At 40.0% G+C, this 24901-nt stretch overlaps 1 protein-coding gene across 4 annotated transcripts in view; it reads right to left on the bottom strand.

The window, feature by feature from the left end:
* Positions 1–3822: 3822 nt before the first annotated feature.
* RASGEF1C (RasGEF domain family member 1C) overlaps positions 3823–24901 on the bottom strand; it is a 135329-nt gene continuing 114250 nt past the window's right edge. For all 4 annotated transcript variants that reach the window (XM_049829636.1, XM_049829639.1, XM_049829640.1 and 1 more), the window contains 8 exons: positions 23140–23235; positions 21935–22037; positions 21754–21833; positions 21002–21097; positions 15704–15799; positions 14232–14355; positions 12135–12207; positions 3823–11705 (listed from right to left, as the gene is read on the bottom strand). In XM_049829636.1, the coding sequence (XP_049685593.1) occupies positions 11681–11705; positions 12135–12207; positions 14232–14355; positions 15704–15799; positions 21002–21097; positions 21754–21833; positions 21935–22037; positions 23140–23235 (693 nt within the window). In that variant the 3' untranslated portion in view covers positions 3823–11680. The remainder of the gene's footprint in view (positions 11706–12134; positions 12208–14231; positions 14356–15703; positions 15800–21001; positions 21098–21753; positions 21834–21934; positions 22038–23139; positions 23236–24901) is intronic.

Genomic DNA, 24901 nt, shown 5'->3' with positions numbered 1-24901 from the left:
GAAAATCCTGTTTCTCTTCTTATTTTTTTTTAGGAAGAGAAACTAAAATACAGAGCATTGACAGCTGTTTGTTGCAATGTGGTTTTTAAAAAAACCCTTTTACCTCATAATCCTTGTCATATACCAAATCTGTCAATGCCAAATATGGCTTTGGTGCCAGTGGTTTACTATGTCTCATTCAGCATGTAAATGATTGGTTATTATTTATAAAACTAGCAATAACATCTGCAAAGTGTTAAGAGTTTTCCCAACATCCACTGATACATCCCCTGCCTGAGGAATTCTCTCAGATGGCAAGCAGCAGAAAAAAGATAGAGGAATAACATTATATATAGACAGAGAGTGAGCATGCACACATGAACACGCAGAAAATATCCATCGACCTGACACTAGCCAACTGTATCAGATAATTACAGTTTCTCACTGATTTCTTATTCCCAGTGGAATGTCTAGGAAGGGTATCTGGATTTTATGGAAAGTTTCTTGCTGAAAGGCTGATGACAAACCAGTGGCTGGTATCCCTGGTAGGGCAGAGAAGATGCGATGTGACAGGATCACGTTATCTGCCTTCCTGGCCTCACTGCCTCTTCTAGGGTTTTACTAAGTCTTACCTTTGCTATTTTTGTCTTCCTGTATAAATAGATGACAGGCCCTTCAACAGGGTATAGCAACTCAGGGGCAGTTTGGGGAAGTCCCATTTAATGGGAAAAGAAATAATCTAATGCTGAAGAGACTATCAGAACTGTCTACCTTGACACAGGAAAATTTTGGTTCTAAGGTATTTTGATTCTCTCCTGTCGGGAAGAAGGGTCTTCAGCCTGGAATAGAAGGGGTGGAAAAAACTATTGTTCATTATGAAAATGCAATGAATGAGAGCTAGTAAAAATTTCTTGGTTTCAGTCAGAGGTTTTCAGCTGACTTGAAAGAGGAATAAATCTCTCAGAAGTTAAGAATAATAAGCTTTTTGTTTTGAACCTTTTTGAAGAAGAAAAAGGGTATATAAAAGTTGTACCACCTTCACATCAAATATACATAAACTACTGAAATTTCACTCTGAAGCAAAAGCTTTACAAGAGATTTTATCGAACGTAGCCCCTATAGACAGGTTGCAAAGTGGTTTCAGCTATTGCTCTTCATGCTGAACAAAGTGCTTTCAAAAATACCTCTATAGACATTCAAAAGAAAAGCAGTATTGAAAGCAGTTAATTTTCCTTCCTGTTCAGGAGATGGCAGTGGAGACCCAGCAGTAGAGAGATGTCAGCTGGAATTTAGGTGGTATCTCAGAGAAGGATAAAGTCAGGAGAAACTCATTGGCCACGACCAGGTTTTGTAGTGCAAACCAAGCAACAGCCCCTCTAGAAATGGCCATTTTTAAGATAGTAATAATCTAACGCTGAAGAATCGAATTAAAGAAATTTAGTCTTTACAAAACTGCAAAGGAAAGTCATTTGAGTGTAGTTATAGCTACTTCTGCTGTCAACCCTTATGGTATTTACTGTTGTTTATATGAGATATTTCCTTGTTTAATTAGACTTTACAACACCAAATGTATGCACAACTTGAGGAGAGAGTAACACACAATGCAACCATGTTTTAGATTGCTTTGTACAGCAGAATACATTACGATTCAGTGCAATTATCCTGGTGGGACGCATTTGTGCATGTATGAAAAGCTACATTCAAAACATTTGCTTCAAAATGCAATTTTGTATGGTCCCTCTTTCAAATGCTTTATAACAGTAGGTGATCCATCATCACAGCAGCTATTCAGGAGACGTAAATCTCATTTAGTTTTCTCATTGTTCGGATACACAATTTAAAGGAGGGGTTGTCTGCCTTGCCCAAAGCCTCAGAAAGATTCAGCGGCAGAGCCAGAAATTCCTGGCTTTCAGTACTTCCAGGGCTGTGCTTGCTTTCTCTTAACGAAAGATGTATTGGTTTTGTTTTTCCTCCCTCTGGTTAGCATCAGAGGGTGGTTGAATAGTAGTTGTGCTTTGCCTTTAGTTGTTTATGGATTTCTGCAGTTTCATGGTTTGGTTTTTATAATGATGGAGAGAATTTCATAGATTCTTTATTGGGTGGTACCAGCTGTAGCTTTGCTTGGGAGCTCAGGGACAGAGTAATGACAATACTGTTTATAAGGGACTGAACTGAATGGGAATGGAAAAACCACCAGGAGCACTTCTAAGATATATCAGGGAAAATATATTATTCATTTCACAAATCACTATAACTACTGATCAAGGGAGCCAGTGTCCTAGATTGTTGTGGCATATGTAAATTCAAAGAGATAATAGGAGCTGGGATGGGTGGATTAGCAGAAAGGCAAAGCAAGAACCCACTGACAGTAGTATTTCCACTCTATAAGAGTTTATTTCTGAAAAGGATAATTTTAAAATAGATTTTTTTTTTCCCAGATGATGCATTAGAACAGAAAAATGCGAATATTCAGCCAGGTCAAACAGAACAAGATATGGTTATGGCTAAGGGACACATTTTCCTTGTTAATGAGTTATTAGAATTTTTCTTAGAAGAGCAGTGACCCAGAAACTTTGCGTGGGCATGGGCACTTGTGCTCATTCACACACGCATTGGTGAAAAGTTGTGGCCAAATAATACGATGGTTCTCTCTGAGCTGTGACCAGTGGCAGATTGGAATTGCCTACACTGCTCTCAGCATGTTCATACATTGTATTAAGATATTAAGGGCAGTCAAAACACCATGCTATAAATGGCTGGCAGATTGCCACTCAGGCAGGATGTTTTCTCTCCAGTGTTTAGACTGGTTTTTACTTCGGTAATATACAGCATGATTGTCCAGCTGGGATCACCTTGGGCTGAGCTGACCTGATCCATTCCCTTTTATTGCAAGGCTCACAGGGACGGCTGAAACTTGGACTTTTGTCACTCTCTGTGGCACAACTGAGGATTGAGCCTTCTGAGGATTGAAATGTTTTAGCCTAATAAAGACTTGGGGGCTTGACACTGGGAAGCCTGAATAAGCTACAGTTTACAGGAAATTCAGCCAGATGACTTAACAGTCCCTTTTGGCAAGAGCTCCGACACCGTAAGAACACCGTGCTGCACATCACACTTCTGCAAGCTTTTGGAGTCTGTGACACTACTTACATAGAGCAGAAGTCCTCACTTGGAACAGCAGGCAGACCCAGGCTGTGCTGAATAGAAGTAACACAGCTGCAGAAGCAATGTGGTGCAGATGCCTAAGGTTACATCAAGGAAACTCCCCCACTTACGCCTACACCTGAGTTTCACCTGTGAGCCTCCTTCTTTATTTAAACCAATTTTAAGCTACTTGAAGCAAGGATGTCTCTTACTGTACATTATTACTGAAATGGGTCCCTCACCTCAGTAGAAGCTCTCAGTTTACTGCAATACAAATAATAAAAGAACACATTTAAACATCAGTTGTACCACAGAATTTTATAGGAACAGGCTAAAAATACTCAGGCCCAATCTCAGCTTTTTCCTCTCATTATGAAGAAGTTTCGAGTCTATGATTCCCGTTTGGGAAAATACTTTATTATGGGAACTAAGAAAATTTGCCTCTTTTCCTTGCAGTGTACATGCAGTGCAATGCTCTGAATGTGCGAGGATGAAGAGAGAGGCAGTAAAGTGGAAACAAGAGGGAGAGCAGAAACCACAGGTACTTTTGTGCCCACATGCATATTCATGAATTGCTGTGCAGACAGGGACATCTTTGTATTTTTGGAGTTTCAAAGCAACCCGAGTTTCTTCACAGCCTAGTCTGTAGATTTGTAGCTGCTGAAATCTCTACAACAAATAAAACTGAAGAACAAAATCCACACAGCTGAGCCTTTTTTTTATTATTATTCTTATTTGACACTCACATTACAAAATTTAGAAACCATAGACAGTTCAGGCAAACTGTTAAAACACAGTATAAATTAGGGGGGTTTAATATATAAATTCTATACATAGGTAAGTTAGCTCGAACATGACTGACAAAAGGATTTCATAACAATCTTACCACAACTGTATAAAAAGGCATGGGAATAGGATGGGCACTATAATCATGAATGCAGGTTAAGACATTTTCCACAACAGCTATAAAGCGTAACAATGACCATGCTATTCTTGCAGTGTTTATGTGGGGTACAGTATGCATATTACCATTAACATTTTGCAAGATCTATGTACAGTCACAAAATCATAACAGCCACTTTCAAGTAACTTTACTGTTTCCTGCCTGTGCAATTAATAAAGTGTCGATATTTGTTCTGAGGACTTCTAACAAAGCTACATGGTTTGAGTATTATGGATGGCAGAGGAATTTCAATTTGACCTGAAAATGCTAATTATAACATGAAATTGCTTAATTTAAAGAAAAAGATACAGGAAAAGCACAGCTCCTCATTACTATCGCTCACATGATCAGTATATACCTAGTTTTAATCCATATTTATTTCCTAGCTTGATTCTTTTAAAAAACCAAAATAATTTAGTTCTGATTTTTCTAAGCACAGCTGTAGAAAGGAGTTACACCAGAAGAAATGTGAAACTAAAATTTGGATATTTTTATGGGGTAATTTTTTGAAAGGACGTGCTTCCCAGGCAACCCTAGATGTGTCGTTCAACCTTTGAATTTCCCAATCTGAAAATAAGGACAGTTCTGCTTACCCATTCTTACTCTGTGCTTTTAGGTCTGTGACTAAATGTTTTAGAATAGTATGTTCTTGGAGTTTAGGTTTAAGACAGCTGGTACTGTCACTGTCACTAAAAGTGAAAAAATATTAAAATCAGATTTCTCACCTTTATAAGCTGATGAACACTTGCTAAGAGTTCTGAAACCCAGAAGATAATTTATTTTCCATCTGTGTTGCATCCTAGCAATGGTCTTTTTACAGACAGACTCCTAAGGGAAGTACTTGTACATTTATAAGAATCATATCTTGACACACTTGAATTTAATAGCTCTGTGTGTGCATCTTTCACTAAGTTTTAATAATTAGGAAGATTCTATTGGAACAATTCCTTCTAGTTCAAGGTGAGGACAGACTGTAAGTGATAAACCAACTTGGGCTGTTATGGAAATACATATGATGTCAACTGTCCAGACTACAGCCTCCATTTTCTCAACTCTGTTTACCCATGGGCCAAATATCAAGAAACCATCACATGTTTAGTTGTTTCAAAAATACTGGAATGTTAGAAACATAATTAAATAATGAAAGTAGTGATGTAATACTGATCAGTAACAGTTCACTGAGGAAATCACATTTCTCTGAAAGGTAGATGGACTGTGGAATTTTCTGGTTAGAAGTCCATTAAATGGGCTTTGCACATTTTAGGAAAAAGTTCCTGTACAGATATTTAACTTATAGGACTCATGAGCTCTGAAGTCGAAGTCTTCTGCATTCAAGAACACCTGGGAACATTGCTGTACTGCAGTACTAGTCTGGGCTGGCAGTTTTAGGGCCACAGGGATGAAGGGGGAAGGACTCCTATTCTGACAGCTCTGGACTATGATTATAGAGCCCTTGTATGGCAGAGAACTAGAAAAATGTTCCTATGGCATTTTGCAAGAGCTGTTTATGGAGCAAAATACTGCTTCTGTGGAGGGAAAGGCATCAAGGGAAGAGTGAGCAGTCTAAGCCACTCTGCATTTACAGCTTTACAGTCTGCACCTGGCCACAGTGCAAGGCAGGGGATCTATACAGGATTTACTCATACTTAGCTTTTTTTCTGTAGCTGAGGTTATAGCCTAAGTTGCAGTGTCTTGCACACGTGCAGAGTGTACAAAATACCACCCATACAAGCTATTAGCTTCTTATCTACATCTTACATAATGTAAAAATGCAGGATGTGATGCCTTGTATGAGCATTAGCTTAATGTATTTAGTATTTTTTGCATATCTGAATATATGCAAAAAGAATTGTAAAATAAATTAATACAAAACAGATTAGCCTCCAGATCTGTTCCATCAAATAAAAGGTAACTGGTTTGCTGCCTCCTCTGCTCAGCTCAGAGCTCAGCTGCTCCAGAGAGCAGCTAACAGTGGTTGCAGGGAAAGGGACACACTCTAAGGCAGTGTGCTTTCTTTCTAACATACCCAACATTAAAACAAAAGTAGTGGTACAGCTTTCTGCATCAGTATTTCACTGTATTCTCTCCCGCCTTAGCCTGCCCAGCTGCTATTGATATTAATAGGAAAATATGCACAGATATCTTGTTCCACTCTGCTGCCATGCTGTGAAATATGAAAGTTAACAACCATCAAGGTATTTCTTGTAATTTTTTTAAGGTCTTATTTTTCCATGTTGCTTAGATCTTAAAATCTCTGTCAACTACGTAACAAATTCTTCACTGTTTCAAGTCCTCTACAGGAACTCCTTTTAGTTCAAAGAATTTTCTTGTACTCATTCTGTTGGATGGATAAGGAAGTAGGTTTTGCCCGAGGTGAACTTCCAAGAACTTCCTACCTTTAAAAGGGATGTGTCTCGGCATCAGAAACCTAAGAGTACAGGCTTAGATATGAATTTGCATGTCAGCTTTGTACAGGATCATCTAATCACCTCTGCATCCCCCTGTTAGTGTATGTGCTGCCATATGGACACCAGATATGTGTGCACTGTTCCTCAGCCACAGTTCAATAATGCCCTGCACCAACTACTGAGGTAATTTCACTCACCAGATAATGTTAAAAAGGACAAAAGAAAAGAGAGTCTTTGGCCCACAGTTGAGCCTCTGAGCAGTGACAAAGGGGCTTTTCCCTGTTTCCTTGTCACTCCTTAATCCCATTCTGCAATTACAACAATGGAAATAATCAGTTCACAATCAATGGGGTTTTAATTTCCAGTGAAAGAGACACCTGAGACAGTAAGGCTAATTTCTACCAGTCTAAAAAGAAAAAAAAGGTGCTTAAAGCCAGAAAGTCAAATTTTGCTCTCAGACGTGAATTAATACATTGGATCAGATTTAGTCCTTGAATTTGCTGCTGAAACTTCAACAATGTCAAAGAAAACTTTTGCTAAGGCTGGATTTTCACCCTATTGTGTGTAACCTGCTCATCTGAGAGTTGCACCTGGCTCAAAATAAAGGCCAGGGACTATACCAGTTGTCAATGCAATTTAATCCCTATGAATAACTTAAAACTGTTGCTATAGTTAATAACTGTAGGACTGCTCCAAAGCCTATCCAAATCAAATGCAGTTTTTCCTCTGGCACGTCGCTGTGCTTGGGATCAGTCTCATTCTATGGAACACAGTCATTGTTAGGCCAGATACTGTTAACTGTGTAACATTTTTATACTGATATGCATAACAATATCTTTTCTACTAATATGTCTTTTTATTGATAACTCCGGTTACATATTCAGTAATCTGAGCTCTGTTCTAAACTGGATTTACAGTCATGTGCAAACCAGTGCTCATGTGCTTTAATAAAAGGTGCGTAAACTATTGCAACAAAACATGACAAAGTAACCAAGGTATCAGTAAGGGACTGGCTTGATTTTGAGTAATTATCTTATCACCACTGACCACATCATAAAATATTTTCAAGCTGAGAAAAATATCTCTATGCTTAAATTGTTTCTTATTTGAAGTGTTTTAGCAGCTATGTCCACACTCTGTTGAAGTGCCATTTCGGCAGTGGCTGGGATCACAGTTTGCTTCCAGATCTGTACGTCCTCTATCCGCATGGGGAGCTTCCAGCCAGCTGTATGACAGGATTGTGTTAACTGCCTAACAGAGGAATAATGATATGCTAAACTCAGTATACTCTGGTGCACAGGGTTCTTGTGTGCTAGACTCATTTCAAGAGTTTTTGCCTGCAAAATTCAGTCATGCCCAGCAGACCTACATTCATCCACCTTTAATTAGGTAATGCGATTGATGCTGATGTGAAATTGAGGGCAAGATTGTATGATTAAGTGTCTTTTGAAAGGCATTGAGCAAGTTCACCTACTGACTTCAACACAAGCTGAAGGCACGCAATTCCCTCATTGTTTTTCACTAGGCTTTTTATCTAGCCCCACGTTGCACAATGGCACACTCAAGAAATGAAAAAATAGGACTTTTGCTACCACTCTGATTACACTAGAGGAGGTGCAGAAGTGATTTCATATATTTGGGTCTTTTAACATATTGCTGTATACACAGAAGCTAAGTTAATGCTTCTGAAAGACTCTGTGTCATATACTCGCATCTTACTAGCTTAGGGTTTTCATACTAACACTATACACCTATAGCTCTAGTTTTGCTCTGTTCTCTGTGTAGCATTAGTTCAAAGCAGTTGTCAGAGAGGTGAATCCACTGAAAAAAGTGGAATTAGAAAGCCATGACATTACTACTAGTAACTTGTCTAGACGTTAGTCTAATGACTACTTGCCTTACAGTGGCTTAGTGCTTGGTATTAAGTGATATTGCTTTCTTTTCAGCATGGTAGGAATTCTTTACACATTTATAGCAAGAAAACATTAATTATTGGTGGTTCTTTTTCTCATTTTCATGTAATGTCAATACATTTTTGGAAGAAATCTATTCCCCAAATCGTCATCCTTTGTTTTCAGTTGTACTTGTGCTTTGTAAAACCTGTTGGTAAAGCAAGGTGCTAACCACTCCTGTCTGGAGTTCTACACCCTAGTTAGGCCAAATATGAATTACAAATGCAACTGACAGCTGTAACTTAAGGCTTTACACTGTTTCTGTTTAAATCTATAGGATTTTAGCCATGAAATTATCTGAAGACAAGCTATGATTAGTAAAGTCTGTTTTTTAAAAGTGCTGTCTTCTCATTTTAAGTTGCTGTGTACTCTCATCTCCAAGCCACTTTGCAAAGAGTGGCCAGTGTCTCTGGAGATCAGATACTACAGACCAACATGCCATGCACCTCTATAAAGCAATAATTGCCTCAGTGTTCATCAAGAGATGAGGATGTTTAGCACCTCTGAAAAAAAGACCTTTTAAATGTGTGACTACATAAAGGCTTAAAGATAATTTGGAGCTTCTGAAAGTCCCACTAAGCCCTTAATACCTACCTACATCTGACCTTTATGCTTCCATTTTAAGCACCGAGGTTTGAAAGTTTTGGACTATGAAAGTGGTTTAGTTTGCAACAGCAATAAACTTTATGAGATCTAATTTAACTCATACTTACAAAATTTGCCTGAATTCATGGAAGGTGCCCAAGAACATTAAGTATTATCATGAGAAATCACATTTTGATTCATCTTCAGGGTGTTAAAATCTCAGCTGTACCAGCCTCTGTTGGCTGATTAGAAAAGGAGTGAGGATTTGCATTTTAAAAAGCAGGTTTTAAGATAGGGCCCATCCACCCACATTGGGTTTCAGATAAATAAAAAAAATTTCTACTATGAAGTCGCACTGTGCCTGTTAAAAAGATGCAGATATTAAGAAAAAAATGACCATTTAGCAAACACACTTAAGCATTAGCATTGTTGTAGATATGTTTATGGTTATTGCTCTGAATTTGGTTGGAATTTAACAGGCTTTTAATAGCATCATTTTGGAAATAGTTCTGCTTGAAGGAATGCCTTCGTGTGTGTGTTTCTCTGTATAGCTCTCAGCTCACGTACAAAAATTAACAAACAGCATATTAACAGTATCACCAGAATAGCGATCATTTCCTGGCTGGAATGATGTTGTACAATCCTTACACTTAGTTCTTCCATACAAAGCTTGAGTAAACACAAGACATTTTTATGCTCTCTGCTTGAATTCATGTGCTGATAGACCTATATGAAAAGGAGAACTTAAGTTCTGCCTCGAGCCCCTACATATGCAAATCTAGAAGAAGCTGTCCTGCTCATCTCAGCAATTGCATGAGCAGTGGATTCAGGTAGCCATGATCCAGATTGCACAGGTTTTCACAGATCATAACCCAACACAAGAACTGCACTGCAGACACTACAGACCTTTAGTATATCACATAGAGCATGTCTCAGGCTGCTGGACTCCCAATCAGCTCAATTGTCAGAGCTGCCTTGAAACACTAGATCACCAATGCCTCACATTTCAAGAACTCACTCAGGCCTCGAGAACTTCTAAGGGCTGGCAGAGGTCAGGAACATTTCCAGTTTTTGGGCTAAATGCATAGGCCAACACAGCCAGGTTTTGTGATCAGACTAACTTTTCAAAACACCACAGCCACTTAGAATCACTCTGTAGTGAATTGAAACTATTACTGATCTCAAAGAAAGGGTTACGTCCTTCTGTTGCAGACAGAGAAAGACTGGAACATCTGAAAAGGCCAGCATCAAGTCAGCAATAAAATGCAAAGTTCAATATCATATGGCATTTAGGTTTAATTTAAGCTTTTTGAGGTCTTTTCTGGGGCAAGTAGGAACATTCCTTCCACATACAACTAGTCTACTGTTAGGGCTTAGTTTTGAATCTAATATCCATATAGTTCATTATCATTTAATATATGTGTTACAGTAGCACCTTGATTATTGTACAACTTTAAACACCAGACATAGTCCCTACTTCATATTATTTGTAAGTAAATGGTGAACATGGTTTAGATCCTAAAAATAAAAAGAGAGAAAAATGGTTGTCCGTTCATGAATGACAAATTCTTTAGTGCATTCATTCTAGTCTGAAACCCTTTGTCTTCTTAAAGCATACCATGTAGTTCCCAAATTCAGAGCAATTACCACCCCCATCCTCTTAGTATCATGTTGCAAAATAAACAGTGCTGTATTAATTGGAACCTGATACATTTTTTTCAAATGGTAATGCAGTATCTTTTTTCTTTAAGTGTGATAAAACCTTCTAAAAGATGCAACTCAGCATCAACGAAACTAGGCAAAACACTACATACATTAAACAGAGGTAAGTTGAGTCCAGAGTCATTTGCTGCTTCAGTTCAACTTTAGATGTGGTGGGGGGTCTTTAAGCAATACCGGCTACACTCTGTGCCCTCCTCAGATCTGCCAAGATTCACAGTAAGAAAAGGAACAACAGTGGTGGGAAGAATAACTAAGCAATAGCCATACTTCAGATTGTTCTCTGTAAAAATTTATGGGGTTTGTACGACTGTCCCATGCTGATGTGGTCTATATGTGACATCTGTGTATACATATGAGCGAGCAATGTCAGTTTTCATCTGCTGGAAGCTTATACCTGTAGCAGTCAGCGCTTTGTTCAACAAGGCTGGGGGACTGCTAATGTAAGATTAAGTTCTTCTTTCTTCATTCAGCAATTAACCAGATTGCTGCTGTGTCCGTGTTTGATTTAATTTTACAATCCTCAGAGGGTTTAAAGAGCTGCTGTCTGAAGCACCTGCTTCTGAAATATTCATGTGTATTTTTTGCTTTCCTTTTTTTATACTTTTCCATTCTCCTTTGCAGTACCATGGTTCTCCATGCTCCTGATTTTCTTATGTCTTCCTTCAGAGGCAAAAGTTACAGTGATCCTGACGCATTTTGGGCACAGCCACAAATAGTCTGTTTGTCCTTCCTCTCTCTGTCTTAGTTAGAAAAGCGTCATTGTGCACACAGTTCTGTTGATTTCAGTGGATGAATCCAGTTCATCCATCATGTTAGGCAGTCAAAAAACCCAACCAAAAACTCAAACAAAAAAATTGTCTAAATCCCAAACAGGCATCTTTGGAATCAGTAGTGCAAAATGTTTGCGGATTTCTTTTCCTTGACCTACTGCAATAATCTCTTAATCTTCAAGTCTTTCCTAAAATAGTGGATCTGTAAATTTAAAACATAAGAATAATGAAAAAAAAGCAAATATAAAGGTGGGTTGTTTGTTTTTGGTTTTGTTTTTTTAAAATCACTCTCTTCAGATTCTCACTTATATCAAACCATTATACATCTCTTACAAGAGATATAAACTGTAGGAAGATCCAGTTAACCTAGGGCATTTTTCATCTACACCAGGCCTCTTTTGCATGGGTACAGCACTCTATAAATGCACAAATGGAGGGTATTCTTTAAATGGTGGATAATTTGAGATTACAATAAGCTTTTATCAGTGCAGCCTCAGCTCTGTAGATTAGCTTTAAGTGGAAAAGACTTCCATTAGAGGTCACATTTTACATGGCAGCACTTGACAAGTTTAACTATCAGTGCAGCATTTTGGAGGTGCTTTAGAAATGAGCTGATAAAATGAGTGGTTACCTTAAGGATTTCCACCTGTCTTTTTCTGTCTGGTTTTCCGGACTTTCGCTTTCATAGGAAGCCAGATACAACCCTGGAAAAGGTAAATATGTATTATTCCAACAGCAACAGTAACCCCCTATCACTCTGCATTCTCTTATGTCCTATATTGTAACACACAGCAAGAGAAACTTTAGAATTTCATGGTCTGCCAGGTAACTGGTAATCAGTAGGACACTGACGTTTAGCTCACATGTCTACCTTTGGAAAGCTGTTAGGTTCATTTTGATGGAACAGTAAAGAAGCCTAGAGTTAAAATATGTTAGCATGACCTTGTTATAACAATATTCAGCAGTTAAATGGTCTCTGGTTTTGCATATAGAGCTTTGGGCCTATTTACTCCATCACACCACTGCTACCAAAGTGTTATATGAACATTAAAAAAGACAGACCATGAGAGCTTACAGCTAAACAAATAAACCTTTTAAAATTAAGGCTATTCCCATCACTTCACACAACCTTATCTTCCTCAATCTTTTTAAAGCTTATGGGGACATGGTATCTTAAATGGATACAAAACACCCTCAAGGTAAGAATGAGTTACAGAAACCAGAGAGGGAACACAGCAGAAGAAAATAAACAAGTCTCTTTTTTCTGCAAAACTGTGCACTGTAGGATGCATTTTATGACACCAAAATGTGTCTAGGCTGTAGAGTCTCCTCTGCAAAAGCTGGTGGTGCATTAATATCGCACTGTCTTCACAGAATTTTTTTTAAGTAGGCTGGGATATGTGTTCACACACATTTCCTCATTTGACTGTTTAGCGATGCTTTATTCTTTAATGCTAGAATCATCTCAGTATTCAAGTCTGTGCTACAATTCAATTGCATTTTAATATTCAAGTGTTGGCCTCCTATTCTGCCATGCTGTGACAAGCATAGTACAGCTACATTTCACATACCACTGCTGCATCTCTCTAATATATTCTCCCACCTTTTACTCAGGGCAGGTCTTTCTGCTCGGCACTTCCCCTGGGTAGCAGGGGAGGCCTGCTGTGACTTCTGCAAAGGACATCTCATGAAAGCAGTATGAATATAGGGGAGGGCATGAGAGAGAAAATCTGCAAACAATTAGTGGGTTGAGGTCATCCTTTTTTGGTCCAGCAGTCTGAAAACTGCACTTCTACCCTTGACTTTCACTTTCTGTCCCTTTAGAGCCTAAAACCAGAACAAATGCCCCCATCATATCTCCTTTCAATATGTATTACTTTAATCACATTAATTATTCTATTTTGGCAGTCATTCTTCTTAGGATTTAGGCAGGATTTTTGAAGCAGTATTTTGTGTTCCGAAGTAGTCCGTGAAATAAAAACTGTCTGGTCTGATTAACTTGGATTAGTACAGAAAACTGCCTATAGAATCAAGAAAAAATAAACCCAACACCAGTATAGCTTATGGGAATACAGCTATAGACAATTCTGTGCGTGACAATGTACCAAGAGGCAACTGACACAAACCAATATGAAATGACACAGTCTGACATGCTGGATACCAAACTGAAGAGGACAGATAAGTATAAAAAGACAATCAGAGAAATAATTTCAGAACAGAGATTTCATAGCTACAGCTTAAATTAATTACTAGAAAAGATTTTCTTAAAAATTCTTTTCTGCAGATAACATATTTCTTTGCTGTAGTAGAGGAGGTCAGCTGGACTACCATCGCCGTGGGCTGTGCTTACTGAAGGGATGACAGTGTTGGTTTGCGGAAGAGATTAGTTCTGGCTCCATCAATCACAGAATGAGTGGCTAAGGGACAGCTGACATTCATAGCAGTCCACGACATGGTTGTTTGGCCTCTTTTTGTGATTACAAAAATAGGGCCACAATGGCAACTTCCTAGACAGTGCCTTATAGAGGAGTTATAGACAGGAGAAAAGCAATCAGGCAGCAGCTTCATGAGCTAGAAGGTGATATTTGCAAAACCACAAGCTGTGTGACAGGAAAGCTAGGAAAGAACCAGGACTGGTCAGTGAGAGAGGTCACCAAATCATGGATCAGGGTGTTAGTAGTGATGAAGAGACATACTTTCAGTGATAAGAGATTGTACAGAGTCTTACCATCTTCAGTAAAAATGGGAGCAGTATGCAAGTAGTGGATGATGTTAGGGTCTTGTTCAAAGGGACATTCCACTTGCTTCCATGTTATAAATTCTCCTACTTGCTTAGCCAGTTCCAGAAATTTCTGTAAACATAAAACCATTCTACTCAGATACAGTAAGATTATCTCACGAAAACAAACACATCCAAGCAGAAGACTGCGATCCAGGATCCATCATGCCAACCACAAAGACATTAGGAGAAAAGACCCTCATATATTTTAGAAGGGTACCTTTTCACAGTTCATTTACAGGGGAAAGAGAGAGGAAAGGTGTGCTACGTTTCTTCTTACAAGTTGTCTCAGTTTGTACTCAAATGAAAATGTATCCATGAACAAAGTTATGGGTTACACATGTATATTTAGGAATCGAGGACATAAACATTGATGGAACAGGAGCAGAATTAGATATAAATTACACAAAGTGGAGTGACTCCAACGGCTCACAACTCTTCAGGCCTTCTAACAGTTCTCATACAATTTAAGGCAATGCCAGGCTCGGGCATGACTCACTATCTCACAATGCCAATAACTGAAGGAGAAATTTAATGCAACCCAAGTGACACTGAAGAAATGATTTACAAAAAAGTTGAGAGCTCAAGAACTATTTTCTCATTGACACTGGGCAGTTCTTTCAGAAGCACTTTATCCCTGCCCCTCCACCAGAATGCAAGAACACAGCCACCACAATGCATAGCACAATGCAGAACACCTGAGTGCCTGCACACTGCCGCTAGCAATGAGTTGTACTAGCGTAAAATCATCCGCTCCAGCAGAGAACTGGGGTTACTCAGGATATGTGACTTACACTACCTAGTGCCAGGGCTGTGGGGGAATATAAATACTTCTACTGCATTTAATAGAAATTCTTCTGTGTAAAACCTACAGACAGGGGACAAGACATTCAAATCCTTACATCAGCGGCATGACATTTACCTCATGGACACAGTGATTCTGTACTCTATATGTAATTCTGCTTGCATTCTAATTTTTCTTTAATGACCACAAGTAATTTATGTCTTACTTTGCCAAACCTCTTTATTAAAAATAAGAAAGGGTTAAAAAGGCAGATAAAGTATAAAGCATTTTATACTGACTTGTTTATGTGTGTATATAAGAATAGTTTTCCATGTTTTCTGAAAAAGTTGTCTTCCCCTCCAAGCCGTAAGTATAGCCATTTATACTACTGACACTATATTTCTAGCAGCCAACCAACATCAAGCAAGTTAGGATGCTCTGCTTGTAATGTTTATGTAAAACATACATATTAATTCTTTTAAAAAACATTCTGGGATTGGTTTAACCTTCACGCAGTTACTTGAGATGGTCCATTTTGGCATATTCAGTCTTTGCTGGTCTGCGCTGAAATTGCAGGCAAAAGGTCTCAGATAGTGCTATCGGAATGGGATAGATAAAAACATTTTTCAGATCTTACTTCAAAGTTGACATGTCCATTTGGAAGGCGATTAGCACATCCTTCATTCAAAAAATAAATGTCTTTGATCAATAGGCTGAAGAAGGGGATCACAATCTGTGAAGAGAAATGACATAACTATTATCTTTCCAATTCAGTATTTTTTCTGCACAAAAGAAGAACTCAATCAGGAGAGAGGAGAAAAAAAAAATACTAACTTTTCAGTGTGCTACACAGAAAGCAGTACAGTGAAAGGCAAACAAAAGGGCAGTAGGGTACAGAGACACCTTCAGCCATCAGGAGAATGTATGCTGAAATGAATATGAACTGAACACAACGTTCACTGAGCAGAATAACTTGACTAAGAAAATGCTAATATTCCGGTTTATTATCAACAGCATCACTGTCTGATGACACGATCAGACAGCAAAGAGCAAAATAAAATTGCAGAACTCTTCCCTTCTCTGTTGGGTCTTTGTAAGCAAAGATGTTGAATACACAAATCGAGCAATTTAAAGACAGCTGGGAACCAAAGAACCATTATTGTCCCTGAACAAGGAAAGACAGAATAAAATTTGATGACCAAGGACTGGTGTGTAAACAGTTAATCAGGAGCCGTTTCATTTTCAGCAGCTCCATGTATAGCTACCTCTTGAGGCACGCAATTTCCTTCCTGGTGCCTGATTAGTACAACCTGCTTCTCCAAATTAACCTGCAGACAGTGGGATTGAAAATATTAATTTAGTTGGTAGGAAACTGCCAACAGTAGCCAAAGAGATCATTGTAGCACTCAAAATAAGCCCTGGGCATCATCCAGGGCAAAGTGGCATATAGCAGTGATCCAAGCTTTCTCTCTAAACCAGCAGAGCCAGGTCATAATTTGCTATAGGAAAAGTCTACTTCTAGGTAAGACTCCTGAAATTAATGGAATTACAGGAGGGATAAATTTGATGCCAGATGTTCTACAGCAGAAAGCAGTAACAGTGCTTCTGAGGTGCATCCCCAGCACATCAGCTGAGACCCAGAGTGGATCAGACTCCCTCCAGGTCCTCTTGTGTCACAGCTCTAAGGGAAAAGAAAGATAACACAAAGGACCAGTCCATGACAAAGCTGACCCCCAGGGCTCTGGGATTCGATATTAAAATCTGAGTCTACCCAGCTCTCCAGCAGTGGCACTGTGACAGAAAAAGGCCACTTGGAACGTTTGAGCTATAAGGTCAGCAGCCACCTCTGTGAGCATTTTCCTGTGGCAGCAACACCTGTCTTTTAAGCCACTAAGTATAAACTTAATGACCATGAACTTAAAGGAAAGCACATTGCATGGTAGAGTGTCCAAATGTTTCCACTGGCCTATTTGTAAATTAACTGAACTGTAGCTTGTTAAGTGTGCACCGAAGTTAAAGTGCCTTCATGGCGTGCAAGACCAGCCAAGGGAACAATTCTTTAGTTAAGTACTTAATGTCGTACTGTTAGTCCATCTCATGCTGTACCTCAGCTGTAGTGGGATATGAAATGGACCTAGAACAGTATTGGCAGCTGTTATTTTCCAGTCTACAGCCTTCACAAAGCAAGAGTGAGTGCAAGCAAGTCATAGACGCGAAAACGCTTACTGAGGAAAGGAGTCTACAAGCGACTACCAACTCTTGCTGTGAAAATGGAAGCCAATTTCTGTTTCAGCTAAAATACCACATGCAGTAAACTGCTAAAGATCTGCATCTCTGCTGGCTTTTTTATGGGACAGCCATAGATAAACTCTGTAATGTCAGTGCGATAGCCATGAAAAAGCCTGGACTGATGCTCCAAGAGCCACTGGCATTATCCTGATACATCCCACTGAGACAATATAGGAATGGAAACAAAGCACAGCCTAAACCGCCCAAAATCCTGAGCCCTCCTATCAGGGTAAGGTGGAACAATTTTTAGTCAAACTGAGCTAAGTGTGTTTCAGGATTCATGTTTATATCATCCAAACCAGATCAATCAACCGGAGGTAAAGAATACAGTTCAGTTGATGTAGTCTGTTTTCTACCAAAAATGATAACTCTGTAACCACTGTGGTCTTATAAGGTGGCGAGGCACAGAGAGCTGGAGCCAAATACTGATCCCCAGCTAGAAATTACTGCCAGGTTCTGTCTACATATTTTTTGCAGGCACATGTGAGCTGCTTCTGCCCTGCACCACACTGCCTGGGAGTTAGGTCACCATCATTAGTGGTACTAAACATAAACGAAAAGCCTTGCTGAGAGGGAAGGTATAAGAATGTGGGCTCAATGCCATGCTAATACAGCTACAAAGCCACCAGTCAGCTCGGAGCACGGGCACAGCTTGTTCTCATCTGCATCCAAAAGGCGTCAAAGACATACCCTAGGATACCAATTCTCTACACATTTCCAGGGGATTTCTGTCTTTGGGTCACCATTTATTTCCCCAATAAAAATATGTTACTCTGTATGTTTTGTTTTCCAAATTTCTGTAGGAAAAGCAACAAAAGTGGATATAGTTACATTCTAATGTTGGCTTCAGTCCAGGCACTTTGCTAGCATAAAATCTGGGTTAGTGCCAGAAACTCGTATTTCACTCCCTTTTGAATCACCCCCCCTGTGCCATCCAACCCACCCACATGCTGGAGGACAATTGCCTCCTGCAGAAAGAAGCAAGCTAATGAGATCGGACATGTTCTTCCTCCATAGTATCAGATGGCAACAACACACAGTACTGCACTGTACATACTCCCAACATTTCAAAGCCAGAGACATGTCATTAGCACAATGCAGGGTCTCCCAGTGGAATGACTTAATTTTGGAGGTGGTATAGGTCAGCTGACTGCATAGATAAAACCAGACTTAGTTCCTAACAAGTACAGCCCTCTGAATTCTGCATGAAACATCAGCCCTTCTTCATTACCAGTTTTCTCACCCTGCACTTCGGCAGGTTTATTTCTGCTGCTGAATTGCCCCTCTCAGCTTTGAGAGCTGCCTTGCCGTGCCTTTTTACAAGCCTGCTTGTGAGCAAGTAACAAGTAGTTATGACTATGCCGTTTACACACTGAGAGAAGGGCTGGATCAGAACAGTGCGGACTGAAGTCAGGGGATCCTCCATGGGTATATTGAGATCCTTCTCCCACAACCTGTGCTGCAGTCTCGCACAAGCACCCTGAGGATGAGGATGGAGCCGGTGATGAAATCAGGCAGTGTTCTTTGTGCCAGAAGGCCGGTGTCACATGGGGAATTTGGGTGAGATATGTGCACAGAGTAGGAGGAGGGAGGGTGTCCCAGGTCACTGGCTCACCCTGTCTCCCTCTCAGGATATAATTTAGCCCCTGAGCTGTGCTTCTGTTCAAGTGCTGCACAAAACTCAGCAGCCAAGACACCAGGCCTGAGGAGAGAAGAAAGTAACACTTCTAGTAAGGCTGCCAATTACGTATTAGCTCTTTCGAGCCCATGAGCAATTTTTCTTCCTGCGAGACATAACCCACTGCTTAGTCTGTTGGTCTGCGACAAGAGTGCTCCCTCCAGAGCACCTTCCTTCTCAAGCAGATGGACTGAGGCCTGAAGCCTCTATCTGTGCTTCTGGGGTGTCCACTTGTCGAGAAGAGGGGTGGAAGGGATTGGGATCTCAAACTTTTGTAAGCACAATTCAGTTTGAAGATAAAATTTTCTTCAGAGTGAGCTTTGCTGCAAGTTTGCCAAGAAACAACATAATATTCTATCAAAAAAGTGATCATGTTCTTTCAATTTTATTCAAACTCATTAAAACAAATAACTGATAATCCTGCTTATAAAAAGAAACAAAATTCCTTAATTCCTACAGCAAGAATTACACGATCTGCTGTATCTGACACCGTAAAATACCCAGTATGAGTAGCTACCAAATCATATGCTTGAGCATTTTCTTGAACTAATGTTATCTACACAAGGGAAACAGAATATGGACCTTTTCTTATGTAAAATAGATTCCTTTCAATCTAATAACCTCTCTGCCCTCAGTCTTAACCAGCTAGGGGTAGAGATATAACAGAGATTGCTAACTTCCACAGGAAATTAAGTCAAACGATAAAACAACTGGTTTGAATATATATGATGGTCGCAGAAGAACTAAACTGCAGAAGCATCTCAGACTGACAAGTCCTTGCTGCCGTGTGTGAGAGTTAAAAGAATTTCTCTGCCGGTCACAAACATCCAAAGCCATCGTCTCTTCCTCGCACACAGAAGTGCTTTTCAGAACAACTCTGCGTACTCCCATTGCAGCTGAGTCAGCCTGCGACCAGATGCTGATCTCATTTCACTGTAAATGCTGTGAGATTCCATTAGCTTCAGCAGATTTACATCAAATTTACATGGATGTGAGATTAGCATCTGGCCTGGCTCCTCTAGTGAATGAATACTAAATTCCATATTATGCTTGTTCATGCAGCATCTACTTTACCTTAGCTACGCTCCGTGCAGAGATTACCTATTTATGACTATGTGCAATTGCAATGTTAAAAATAAACTCTCTTTCATAAAACAACAAAAAAAAAGAGAATTGAATGGAGAAATAAGAAAATTAACAAGAAACACACTGGGGCACAAAACAGGAGAATCCTGCACTAACATCTTGTCAATCTGATTTTTGCAGCATCAGTGACATCTCAGAAAGCTACGTATCTGCCACGAGCACTGATAAAATACTTCAATTCTTGCTCACTGAGATGGCAGCAACAACCAAATGAGATGAAAATTCACAAGGACAGAATTTCACCCCAAATTTGCTGCAGTGGATTCAGAACAGACTTCTTTGCAGGACTTGTGGTAAGTCATCTTTCCCTCATGTAAGTGGAGAACCACCTCATCTCCGAGTGCTGTGCCCTTTGCTCTCTATCTCAAATCACACACTACACAATAGGGGCTTGTCTGCACAGAGGCTTGGCTGGCACAGTTCTAACAAAAGCACAGTTCCACCTGGGCCTGCCAGCCTGATGCTCCATACCAAAATAAAAGTCATTTTAGTCTGGAATACCTGTTCCATCAGGTTTATCAATTTAAACAATGTGAATTTTCCAGGGATATAGAGATGCTTGCAACAAAGTCCTCCATGCTGTGCGTCCTGCCCTCTCTAGCTCCCCAATGTCCGAGAGCAAGTCCACAAAAGCCCCGTGATCCATTTCAGACTCCTTTCAGCCACCGATTTACATTTCTAATTGCATTTAGCAGTGCACGAGCCTTGCATTGGTGACCCAGGGAAGGGAGGAGAGCATTTGCATCAAGTCTTTGAGCTGCTGACTCTCAGCAGCAATACACACCACCCCTTTAGAGATAAAAGGGATGTGGTCACACTTACCTTCTCCCTGTTGCTGTGTGCGGTGAGCGATCTGTGAGCAGCCCCCCGCAATGCTGTTCTGTAGTTATAGAAGTTACCAGTAGGGTCCATCTGGTGCTAGATACACAAAAGAAGACACATTGGTTAGAAAGCAACCTGGGTCCTCTGAAGATAACCTCACCCACAGCTGTAGTAAACCCCGAACAGAGCCTAGCCTACACCTTAAAAAATCCACATACACAAAAACCCCATGAACCAAAGATACAAAGAGAGATCTACAGATCATGGCTGTTTGTACCTCTGACTGTTCTAGTAACAGCTTACTGAGCTTTTATGTGAAGAATAAGGACTGCACATTTTACATATGCCAAATCCTGGAATCCTCAATACAAAAATACAGCCTTGGGCCTTGTTCACTCGATGTCCAAGGTATAGCTTGGGAGCTTTACACTCAGCGTTGTGTCTGTGGCCAGACAAAACTGGCATCAGTGCAAGCACTATAACTTGCATATGGGCTCATATTTTTGGGTTTTTTTTCCTCCTCCTATTTATTTGAGTGCTCTGATTCCCCTCTACATATCAGCAGCTTCACACCTTCCTCACTATACCTGGGAAACTTCAGCCAGAATCTGGCCCTCTGCCTATGAAACATGCCTGCAAACATTTCATACCTGGATAACAGTGTGAAAATTCACAAACAAAAAGATCCAGAATATAATTCAAGCAGTGTATCAGCACCTTGTGGTAGGTTTTTTTTTTTTTTTTTTTTTTACCTCAAGAATGAAAAATTTGGCTGTTTTCACTTTTGACCAAGTCTTCTTTAGCCTGGAAACTGGACTCATGTTCATTCCAGCTACGAGTGAGAAAGAAGAAAAGAGCACCATGGATAAGAGTTGGGTTTCCTGGTTCATCTGTGACAGCTGATGGAGAGACCTGGTTAGAAGCTGTACTTACAAATGATTGCCATCAGCGAATTAAAATTCCCTATGTTAAAGCACTCTCGGGCAACGTCAATGAAGAATTCAATGACTTGTGCTCGCTGTTTCTTTTTTGCAGGCTGCAAATTAAAATAAACAAATATCTGTAATAAGCACATGCAGAATTGGAGGGCATCTTAGGCATTTGTTCCGTACATAGCATGGGTCCAGGCACAGCTTGGACCATCTGCTATCAGTCACTGGCCCTAATTCTGTTCCAGCAATCCAGTGGATGCTGGTGACTGGCAGTCTCTAAAATCAAAGCTTTCATTGCAGTGACACAGAAGAAATTCAAGGCAATTCCCAGGCTCGCCTCAGTTAATGTCTTAGCGCTGGAACAGGCAGCCCCAACAGCCCCGAAGCAGTGCCTCAGCTCCCTGCTGGCCTCCCTCAAGCCAGTGGGCACATCAGCACAGTCTTTCCTAAGGGCAGGATTTCACACCAATGTAACAGCAGCATCTTTGTCCCAGAAAGACTTTGTTTCACTGCCTTAACCCCTTTTCCCTCTTCTAGCCCTTTCAGCAATATGGCCAGGCCAAATGGTAGCTTGCATTTTAAATACACATTTTAATTGGACTGGAACCACCCCACCTTTTCCAAAGATGATCTTCAAATGGTAATGCTTTTGAGTCACAGGCTATCTAGGCTATTTATACTATTACTATTTCTCCCTTCCACACCCTTTTCAAAGGCGAAAACATGAATTTCATTCTGATGGGGCCAAGTTAAACAAACTAAAACCACTACCAAATTAAAAAACAACTAGTCACAGCTACAGTTAATGGGCAGCAGGACAAAAAGCCATGCAATGGGAATTCACATGCACAACAGAGTTTTAGGGTGACAGATAACAAATACTGCTCCACTTGAATCTTTTTCAGCAAAAATCTCACAGGATAATTCAAGGCATTTTTCCCTCTCTTTTTCCCTGCAGGGTTCATTATTCCACACTGTGCTCCTGATACATCAAGAGAACAGTGTATCCCCTGTGTGTCACCAGCTCTGTTTTGCAAGACGTCTGTGATTTATCAGGTCACTTCTGTGAGTGCAGTATTACTAAAACTAACCACCAGATGCTTAGCTAGGTCATAAGAAATAAATCCCTAGGTTTGCTTATTAATGTAAAATCTCAAACTGGTACTTCAGGCATGTGATAAAACATGCCACGTACTTTTCACTTACCATGCAAATTTCTGTTGCTACAAGATAGCAGAGTCTATTGAACCATTTCACATAGGCCTCAAGGTTACTTGTCTTCTTCTGTTCACTGAAACAAGTCTGGGAGAAAGAAGCACAGAAAGACATATAACTGTGTTTCAGTTAGCTGCCTGATCGCTAAGATAAATACTACACAAAGTTAATTATTGGCCACATCTCTCATGCACATGAAAGACTGTGCATTGAGGGCCCCTTTCAAAAAGTCACTAGGTAGGTGGGTGGTTAGCAGATGCACAGGGTCTAGCTGAGTGTGTCACACTGCACAATTCACACTAGTGTATACAAAACAGCCTCATTTTGCCTCCAGCAAGTGTTTGCCAACACAGTCTGCGCTGACCCTTGTTCACTGGGATATTAACAGCCAGGGCACTGCAGGATTCAGACAGCAATAAGAATATGCAGAAACAGTAAGACAAGCACAGTCTTCCATAGCACGCTTGGTTTGTGGCTTTGATTCCAAGACTTCCTTCACTTCAGTAAATGCAATCACCCACAGCCCTTTTCTGGAGGGCAGAGACCATAATTTAGTGAACAAGAGATACGCAAGAGAAAACACAGTTCTAGTTGCTTCTTTCTGGAAAAAAAAATATTTCCCGTATTGAGGTTTCGGGATAATAGGCTCTCTAGTGACCAGCTCTATCTTGATGGCTGCTCTTGAACAGGTCACTTACATGCCAGAGATACTTCATTGATAAAAGCCATTGCAAGAAGCACATTTTTCACTTTTTTTAATGAAACTTAACACAAATTCCCATAACCGATACAGGCTGTGGGAGCAGATACTTGGCTGAACTCTTCCAGTTCCTTTGACATCAACAGATAGTTCGACTGCAGCAGAGTGATAGGGCAGTTCACACAGCCTGAAGATGTTGCTTGGGATTATAAGAATTCAAGTCCTTTTCCCAGCCCTAAATTCTTAGGCTGTCCATCTAGGACACACTGCTCTCTAGAGTTCACGTGATTTATTTGAACATTCATTAACATCCACTAGAGGGTATCAGAGAATACTGATTTTTTGTTTTATTAAGAAGATCATTTCCCAGACCTACCATAAATACGTGCCACTAAGAAGAAAATCACAATGCACAAACACAGATCCGTTAAAGTCAATGGTACTACCCATATTATGTAAGTTAAACAAGTGACTAAAACCCCTTAAGAAATGGGGCTTAACATGATTCCCAAGGTAATTCAAAGTAAGAAAATATTCACCTGTGATTCTGTACACAGGCACGTTTAGAAACAGAAATCACAGTACCATGCTACGGAGCACATCTTAACAATCCCGAAATTCCTAGTCACATTATGAATAGCCCTCATATACAATAAAAAATATCTTTTAAAAGCATCTCAGAAGTAAACGTCAGCAAGCAGCCTGTAAATATCAAACACCACAAAGGAAACCCAAAGCAGCCCCAGTCTACCCATAGCAGTTGCCTTTCATGCACTCTCTGTTACTTCTCATTCCCTGTTATAGCAAAAAGTACACAAAACCTAGGTTTTGTTCTGAATATGGTATATCCATCTCAACACTGTTGTCCTGTGCCAGGGCATAAGAACCACAGCTAATACCACAAAACTTGTGAAAAATGTGCAACAGCTGAAGTTGCAACAGACTGCTTTTTAAAGGTTAAGCTTTATAAATGGCAACAATATTTAGCACCTCCCTAGCATCTTCCATCTGCAACTCAAAGTGCTTGATAAACATTCATAAGTGAAGCCTTTT

This window comes from Accipiter gentilis, chromosome 26 (genome assembly GCF_929443795.1).
Source record: "Accipiter gentilis chromosome 26, bAccGen1.1, whole genome shotgun sequence".
NCBI lineage: Eukaryota > Metazoa > Chordata > Aves > Accipitriformes > Accipitridae > Astur > Astur gentilis.
Note: the sequence above shows the minus strand (reverse complement) of the source record. Positions and strands in the feature narration are given on the sequence as shown.